The sequence below is a fragment of the Drosophila ficusphila genome, unplaced genomic scaffold (genome assembly GCF_018152265.1).
Source record: "Drosophila ficusphila isolate 14025-0441.05 unplaced genomic scaffold, ASM1815226v1 contig_414, whole genome shotgun sequence".
In the NCBI taxonomy this organism is placed as follows: Eukaryota; Metazoa; Arthropoda; class Insecta; order Diptera; family Drosophilidae; genus Drosophila; species Drosophila ficusphila.
Genome location: NW_025064328.1, coordinates 10,514,951 through 10,523,675, shown reverse-complemented (window position 1 = coordinate 10,523,675; position 8,725 = coordinate 10,514,951). Strand labels below are relative to the sequence as shown.

The 8,725-nt window shown below is 38.1% G+C and overlaps 1 protein-coding gene across 8 annotated transcripts; it reads left to right on the top strand.

Moving 5' to 3' along the window:
- Positions 1-89: 89 nt before the first annotated feature.
- On the top strand, positions 90-7,570 carry LOC108096764 (G protein alpha q subunit). 8 transcript variants are annotated; one of them, XM_017198630.1, is made up of 11 exons: positions 95-220; positions 871-1,588; positions 3,423-3,998; positions 4,155-4,339; positions 4,402-4,556; positions 4,691-4,819; positions 5,088-5,216; positions 5,420-5,549; positions 5,614-5,767; positions 6,075-6,182; positions 6,398-6,606. In XM_017198630.1, the coding sequence occupies exons 3-11, from the start codon at positions 3,881-3,883 to the stop codon at positions 6,478-6,480; spliced, it is 1,191 nt and encodes a 396-aa protein (XP_017054119.1). In that variant the 5' UTR covers positions 95-220; positions 871-1,588; positions 3,423-3,880; the 3' UTR covers positions 6,481-6,606. The 8 variants fall into 8 exon arrangements, with proteins under 8 accessions (XP_017054113.1, XP_017054118.1, XP_017054119.1 ...); XM_017198624.1 differs by lacking the exons at positions 5,088-5,216; positions 6,398-6,606 and adding an exon at positions 6,680-7,570 and having other exon boundaries at positions 90-187; XM_017198629.1 differs by lacking the exons at positions 4,691-4,819; positions 6,075-6,182 and adding an exon at positions 5,831-5,938 and having other exon boundaries at positions 93-220.
- Positions 7,571-8,725: the final 1,155 nt, after the last annotated feature.

Here is an 8,725-nt window from a genome sequence, read left to right as displayed (position 1 = left end):
TGAAGATGTTCGTTTACACTGCTTATAAGCAGTGCACTCCTAGTATCTTTACCACGAGTTCCGTATTTATTGGTATATTTAGCTGCGCGTCGGATGGTTTGTTGCGTCGTTCCCCGTGCGGTCACACTGTCCTTAAAAACTACGGTCGTGCGTCAACGTTAGCGAAAAATGCAAAATTAAATATGTTGTGAGTAGCGAGCGATGCCAAATCGAATATGTTGTGAGTTTCGAGCGAATTCCCCGTCACAAGGACGCCCCGCCAGCCAGCGGTCTCCATGAGGCGCTGCCTGGCAGCCCCCAAAAGAAAACCCCCCCCGAAAAAATTTTTACCAGCACCGAAAACGGTCCGAGAAAAGCCAGTGTAAAGTGCGTTTTTTCGCCAAATAGTGCAGTCGCCTAAGCAAGGCGTTCCATAATTGTTCAACAATTGGCGAATCGAATCGCGAAATCTTCAAATCGCATCGCTATCAAAATTTTTTCGTTTCGTTAACGCCCTCGCTTATATTTGTGTGTATTCGTTCGTGAAGCAGTGCAGAGCAAATCGCACTGCTTGCCCGAGGAAAACACTACAAATAGGAAAAAAAAAGTTAAGAATATTAACAAATTTGTGGTTGTTGTTTAGTTAATGTGGATTTTTTCGTCACCATGTCCGGATTTTTCCTAAATAGTTTAATAGGTTCACAAAGTTAACTGGTGAAAAGTAAATAGCTTGTGGCTTTCGGGCGGGTGGGCCAAAAAAGAGGGTTAGGGGTTGTGTGTGTTTACCTTAGCCAAGTATGATGATGATTTTCCGGAATGCATATTCCTATTTTTCCACCCATGCCACCCCCTCATTCTTCTCTTTGTCTCTCTCTTTCTTTTTACTTGCAGTTCCACTGCATACAGAAAAATAAACAAATACAAGAAGCATAAAGTATGCAGAAAATTAAATACAAAAGGAGCCACTAAGTGTTTCGTGTGAAATCAATTTGAAAGAGCGTTCGTCGTACATACTTTTCCGTTTCAATTACACTACAATGAATATATGTTGAAACTTCGTTGCATTTACAGACTGGTGTTTAAAAACAACAACAACAACAACAAGAGAAAACGACAAAAAACAACAAAAACAGCCCTCATACACACGGAAAAAATATATCTATAAATAGTATCATATTTACATTAAAAGCAAGCCGAGCAGACATAAACGTAACTTTTATAATACAAAGCACCAGTAAATTAAATTAACCAACTACACACGTTCCTTAAAAACAAATGTTTTCCAAACCGCAAACCAACTAAAAACGAAATGCTTTTCAAATTAGTTTAAGCTAACTAAAAATTAAAAACGGAAACCAACCAACAAACCGCAAAAAAAGCCGCGTGATTAAAAAAAATTTACAAAAGATAAAAGCAAACCGAAATTCGGCAGGGAACCAAAAAACACACGATAAACCCGGAAAAACTAAGATCGGCGCATGAAATCGAAATTACACATTTTTTGTATAAAATAGTGCTAGCAAAAACCAAACGAGAGGATAAATCGGAACATCTTTTTGGAGAATCTCGTCTGAATACCTTAAATCCCGTCTCTCCGTTAAAATAATAAGTAAGTAAAATGTAGTGAAATGAAAACCAAAAACTCAATATCCTGAAGTAATATTGAACTCGACCACTTGTTGCCTCGCATTCTTTGTGATTTCAAAAATAGTTTTGGGATTCTGCATAACAAAAATCTCTTGAGAACAATAACAACGAGTTGTGCATTATAGCAAGAGGATTTCTTTATATTTTGTTATATCAAAAGTACCAGACTGAAAGTTTAAGTAAAGTTTCGATAAGAGTTCAAATCTTGGAACCAGTGACTCATAAGCTGGAATTTCCGATCCTGAATTAAATTATAGACCCCTGCCTGAAAATAGAAACAGACGACTTTTGAAGAACAGTAGCCGTCTAAAGATTAAGGAGACAACTCAAGCGTTATCTCTGACTGGTTTATCATAAGCATATACATATGTAAGGCAGATAAGACCAGTTCTCGGTGGGTAGCTCTCCCTCCGATTTGGTGGCATGATATATCTGGCAAACTATTGTTAAAAAACGCTTCATTGCGCCAATTGCGTGCCCCTGCCCCTGAATTTTGCCGCTACTGCTAATTAGATTTTGTGGCTTTGCTCATCGAGAATGTTTTCCTCCGACTGCAGTCCACTAATCCTGGGTCTGTTCGGCTAGCCATGACTGCCCAGATCTCCACTGAGTCGCCATTCTCCCGCACCTGCCTCACAGTTCCTCTTATCAGACTTTTGTCAAAAATATTGGTAGATTTTCCATCGATATTTGTTGGTGTCCATGCTGAAAACCTTGCATGTCAATGTATTCGCCAAGAAAATTGGATTAGCAATCACTCGATATATTGGAACAGAGGGCAGGAAAAGATAGGAAATAGCACCAGTAGGCTATATATTCCATAGGCGTGCCCTACGCTGAACCCATGAATGAACGATATCTTTGGGTGGACACAAATGTTAGTTAAAAAGAAATAGTGATGCCAACCAAATTTGGGTTTCTTTAACCAAAAATAAGAAAATAGGTATACATTCTAGATTTTTAAACTAAACAATGATATCTGTATGATCATTTAATCATTTAATTTATAATATAGGTATTAATAAATGAAACAATCAGTTTGTGAGGTAAAAGTTTACTGGTGCTGTGACGGTTGGTAAGAGAGACTATTATTTCAGAAACTCTTAGTTCATTTGGTTAAAGATTTTTTGGCAATAGATTTTCCATTTACTTTCGATTCCCCCCTTTAAAGTAGGTTCATTTGGTTTAGGATTTGTTGGCAATAGATTTTCCATTCTCTTTCGATTCCCTACAAAGTAGTTCCATTTGGTTTAAGATTTATTGGCAATGGATTTACCATTCTCTTTAGATCCGCTACAAAGTAGATTTGAAATCGAGGTGGGTCCACCCACCTGGAGAACACTCTCGCTAACCTGTGGCCAGCGAAGCCATACATTTGCCAAAATCAGCTTTCTTGCAATGAACCTGGCTGTGAAATGGCTGCGGGGGCATTGGGCGAACGCTTCCTCAATCTAGATCCCTTGTCTGCGCAGAGAGAGAAAGAGAGTCGACCGTCGACCGTCGACCATAAACCAGACCTAGAACAGAGCCAAAGCCAATGCCATGGACAGAGGAAACCCGGGCTAGTAGCCATGGGCCATGGGCCATCTATATCCGACGTCGTCATCGACGTCGCCAGCTTGTGTGGGCCAGGCTAGCAAATATGAAATGTTAATTGCCAGCACGGGACACAACGCGGCGAACTCTCGTTGGGCTAACAACTCTGGTGGTCCGTGGAAGCCCTACTCTTAGTTATAGAGATCCTACCTTTCGGTTGCGCAACACCAGTACTAAATCAAAGCTTCGCCTCTTTGCAGATGTTCTTGGATCGTTCGATGTGGTCTGCGTCTATTTGTCACCATCACTCTCAGCCTTCGAGTCACCGGAATCTGGTCAAGGACTTAGCATAGACTTCTGTTTCTGTAAGTAGCGATAGCAATAGCCAAAGAGAGAGCCATCTGGATCTGCGGAGCGAGCAACGCCGAAGTACAAATGCATCAATCGAAACTGAAACTGAAACAGAATCTGTAACTGCAACTTGGAGCGGTCACCTTGGATGAGCACGCATCCAGGACACGTTGAGTTCAGCGCCCGTCACACAACCAATTAGCCAGGTGACTGTGGGTCTACACACAGGAGGGAGTCCAGCACAGCAGACCATCCCACCATCCACCAAACAGCCAACAGCTAACGGCAGCATACATTTTCTACACGGAACGGAACGGGTCGAGCGTAGTGGCAGCAGCACGCGAAAGCGTCCATAAATCTAGTTAGCATGGAGTGCTGTTTATCGGAGGAGGCCAAGGAACAAAAGCGCATCAATCAGGAAATCGAGAAGCAGCTGCGCCGGGACAAGAGAGATGCGCGCCGCGAGCTTAAACTGTTGCTGCTGGGTAAGTGGAACGTGGGATGTGGCCACATCATGGCACATTTTGATTGCACTTAGCTCTCCAAGGCTTAATGCAATTGAAGGCGGGCGGCTGGCTAATTGCATTGCATGCCCGCCACTTATGGCTATGTGTATTCTACAATCCTATATCCTCCCTTAGGCACGGGCGAGTCCGGCAAGTCAACGTTCATCAAACAGATGCGCATTATCCACGGCAGCGGCTACTCGGACGAGGATAAGCGTGGGTACATCAAGCTGGTGTTCCAGAACATATTCATGGCCATGCAGTCAATGATCAAGGCCATGGACATGCTGAAGATTTCCTATGGCCAAGGCGAGCATAGCGTAAGTGAAGTCTTCACCGATTCAAAGATTTGTTAATCACAAAAGATTTATTTACTCAACAGGAACTGGCCGATCTGGTGATGAGCATCGATTACGAGACCGTCACCACTTTCGAGGATCCATACTTGAATGCCATCAAAACGCTGTGGGACGATGCTGGCATCCAGGAGTGCTACGATCGTCGTAGGGAATATCAGCTGACTGATTCAGCCAAATAGTGAGTTACCCGTTGGCCTTTCAAGGGCAACGAATTACTCAATGCCCAGAAATACACACACACAATATAACTAACTAACTATTGAGACTGAAACTGACTCTGCAAACTAAATCAATTATCTTGTTTACGTATAGTTATCTGAAGGATCTCGATCGTGTGGCTCAACCTGCATATTTACCCACTGAGCAAGACATTTTAAGAGTTCGTGTGCCGACAACAGGGATAATTGAGTATCCCTTTGACTTAGAAGAAATCAGATTTAGGTACAAACCAAGTGCTTCTCCTGTTTGCATTGCATGTGTCTGATCTTTCCTTTGGTTATGGTTTGATTTGTCTATATGTTAACCTACTATTCTGTACAGTTTATCGGTGCATGTCTTTCTTTCTAAGCATATTCTATTATTGAGGGACTAACTATGGTTGGGGGGCCTTGTGAAAGTTTAGTGGACTGAGACGGATTGTAAAACTGGTGAAAACTGGGTTATGGTTCCGGTTCTTTGTTTACAAATCGTGTTAATTTATCTTATTCAGCTACTTGAGCGACCTTGCTCGAATTGAACAGGCTGATTACTTGCCAACCGAGCAGGATATTCTGCGTGCTCGAGTGCCGACCACCGGCATTCTCGAGTATCCATTCGATTTGGATGGCATTGTGTTTAGGTATCTATTTGAAATATAATCCGATCAATTATCGAGGCTAAAATGTAAATGGTTATAGCTAGATGAAGACTACTTGGTATTTATTTTAGTTAACTATAATATTGTTTGCGCTTTTAGAAACTAATGCTTTTATGTTTGGCTTTAAATGTAGTTTAAATTATTTGTAACTCTTTACTAATACAATATATTTCCCCAATGAACAGGATGGTGGACGTCGGCGGTCAGCGATCCGAGAGAAGAAAGTGGATTCATTGTTTTGAGAACGTGACATCAATTATATTTTTGGTAGCGCTATCGGAATACGATCAAATCTTGTTTGAATCTGATAATGAGGTAAGGCCATAAAACTCTTTTATTTGAATGTTTGCAAAGAATTAATCACGACGATTACTTACAGAATCGAATGGAGGAATCTAAAGCTTTATTTCGTACTATAATTACATACCCCTGGTTCCAAAATTCGTCAGTTATTCTTTTCCTGAACAAGAAGGACTTGTTGGAGGAGAAAATAATGTATTCGCATTTGGTAGACTATTTTCCTGAATACGATGGTAAGTGATACGAATGGTTGTGTTGACCATAATTATGTACGTTTTTGTGCGGCGATGAACCAGGTCCAAAGCAGGATCACGCTGCGGCCAAACAGTTTGTATTGAAAAAGTACTTGGCCGCCAATCCAGATCCCGAACGTCAATGCTATTCGCATTTCACAACGGCCACAGGTGGATTTTCACCTTCTGTACTTTATTTCTATGTAAATGCCTCAAAAAGCTGCACATCATCTGTAGATTATAATGCTAAATACACAGTAGTACCTCGCTAGACGTAACCATTTCTCTTGCCTTTTTATCGAAACAGGTCCACAGCGAGATGCAATAGCGGCCCGAGAATTCATACTGCGAATGTTTGTAGATTTAAATCCAGATTCCGAAAAAATTATCTATTCTCATTTCACCTGTGCTACAGGTAAGTTCATTGATTGCTTTGGTGTGTCTGTTCAAAAAGTGCGTGTGGATGTGATTGCAATTTTCAGCCCAAAAAATATGGTAATAAAGGTAAACTTTCATCTGTACAACATTTACATTTGCTTTTGCCGCTAGTTTAAAGTAAAGTATCGCTAGTCAAATTATAAAAAAGAATGAAACTGATTTCTAATTGAATGATGGTCTCCTGGTGAACAGATACCGAAAACATCAAACTTGTGTTCTGCGCTGTCAAAGATACAATTATGCAAAATGCACTAAAGGAATTCAATCTGGGCTAATCTGGCAACGAGGAATTCAGAGTTAATGGCAATGCAAATGAACAATTGATTTATAATGTACATGAAATGTTTTTCCAAGTCCCCTAATAAAAATTCATTTTAGTCTGTTAAAAACTTCGAATGGAATGTGTGTGGAATTTTACTCTTTAAATCCTACTATCTATAAAACCAACTAATTATTCTCATTTTCTTTGTTTAGATACGGAAAATATTAGGTTTGTGTTTGCAGCTGTTAAGGACACAATTCTGCAATCAAACCTTAAGGAATATAATTTGGTCTAAACTGGATTTGGATCGATAAACTATTTTTGTGATTTTTATACAAACACACATACACATTCATATAATTCCTTTTTCGCATATTTACTAAATATAAAAGAAGAATTGAGCAACAAGCGAATGTGGCCGTAAATTAGGCATTAATTAGACCCGAGAAAGTTTCTTACGTTTGTAACATCAGGAACCGAAAATTGTAGCATAAATAGAATACTAAACTGAGATGGTAAACCAGCATCAACAAAATGATGAAAATTATGTATACATTTTAATTTGAGAAAATAATAGCAGCAAATCCGATACGGGGTGACATACAATAATTAGAACTTTATGTTTTAGCTTTGCACTTTGATAATGGTTCGCAGAAATATAATATATATAGGGGAATGTTATTACCCTTTTAAACCGACTAAGTTTGTTTTTTTAGTAAACTGTGTGTTTTTTTAAACTGATTTGGAAAAGAAGACATTTGAAAGACAAAAACCAGAAACGAGAATAATCCAACAAAAAGGGTTTCTGATTCGATTCGAATAAATGCCAAGTTAATTTGGAATAAAGTTTACCTTTCCGCAAGGAAGTTTATGTCCTTTGAAAGTCTTGCGAAGAAATATAAGTTCGAATTATTTGTTGCCACCCCGTAATATTTAAATAAATTTATTACTATAGTAACTTTTGTAATAAAAACCGAAACAAAAAATATGAAACGTAAATTTAATCAAAAGCTTGATAAGGAACAACAAACTGAAACAACTTTGTCGTACTGAAGCATAATAAAGCAACATTTTACTAAAATACCTACAGAAGGAAAACAAAATTTTGCGTAAAGAATCCCCCGGAATATATATATTCAAAGAATTATATATGCTAGAAGTTTCTTATTAGAATTTCAGGGCATATAAGGCGTGTAAAAATAATAAACCAACAAAAATGATAAGCTGATAAAAAAATGAATGAAAACGAAATCACAGATAATACTGTATTTTTTATTAAGCTAAACCGTAAATATTAATACTATTGTTTACCGGAATATTTAACTATACATGCAAACAGATAATATAATAATTCATAAACGCATATGTAACAATTGATAAATTGATTAATTTGTATTGCAGCAGTCCCATTCATTGTAAATTACGATTCGTATTAACAACAACAACATGAAAACTAAAAACAAAAAAGAGAAAACAGAAAACACGCAAACCAAGGAAAAAGTTAGGAGATGAATCTGTAAGAGAAACGCCATTTACATGGAGCATCCATATAAATAAATAAGAAAGAACACGTGTTTGTAAAAATGTCGATAACCCCCCATTGTAACAAGAACAGCAGAATCCATGCGACTTATTGATATTTAATCAGACATCAGGTCAAATCCAATCAAATGCGATATACCACTGGTCGAGAAACATAACTTAAACTAACTATCAGAGGAAGGGAAAGTTTTGCTCTCACGTACTTTTGTTGCCATCAAAATTTCAGTCGAAACAAATTGTTATCAAATATAGATTGATTTTCGTACTTTTTACATTAACTTTGTTAGTTGTTTGCTTATTTTATAGAACTTACTGTATGCAACAGTGGACATATTTAGCGGCTATCCAATCAAATCGATCGAGTCTGCCAAGTTTGTCCAGTGTTTTGTTTTTGTTTTTATAATTTTAGTTTAATTTAATATACAAGGATAACTAAATGAGACGCACATAAAAAGAGAAACAAAAAAACAAAACCATCAACAACAAATTATTTATGTAAAAATCCAAATAAAAACAATTCTACTCTGCGCATATGTGGAAACAAAAAAATATATAAAATAAAAAAACCGAAACGTACATATATGTAAAATAAATATGAAGCAAAATGTTTTTCATAATTTATTAACCATTTTTTTTGTTTCGTTGTTCACCCACGAATTCCCACAACGCATCAGTTGGTGTTTAGTTTAGACGGGGCCACAGAAGAATTGACTCTT

Bases quoted from the DNA above. Each gene is read 5' to 3' on its own strand.
- LOC108096764 (XM_017198630.1), top strand. From the start codon at position 3,881: ATGGAGTGCTGTTTATCGGAGGAGGCCAAGGAACAAAAGCGCATCAAT. The intron at 5,217-5,419 runs GTATCTATTTGA...CCCAATGAACAG, and splicing joins TTGGATGGCATTGTGTTTAG to GATGGTGGACGTCGGCGGTC. The intron at 5,768-6,074 runs GTAAGTGATACG...TTATCGAAACAG, and splicing joins CTATTTTCCTGAATACGATG to GTCCACAGCGAGATGCAATA.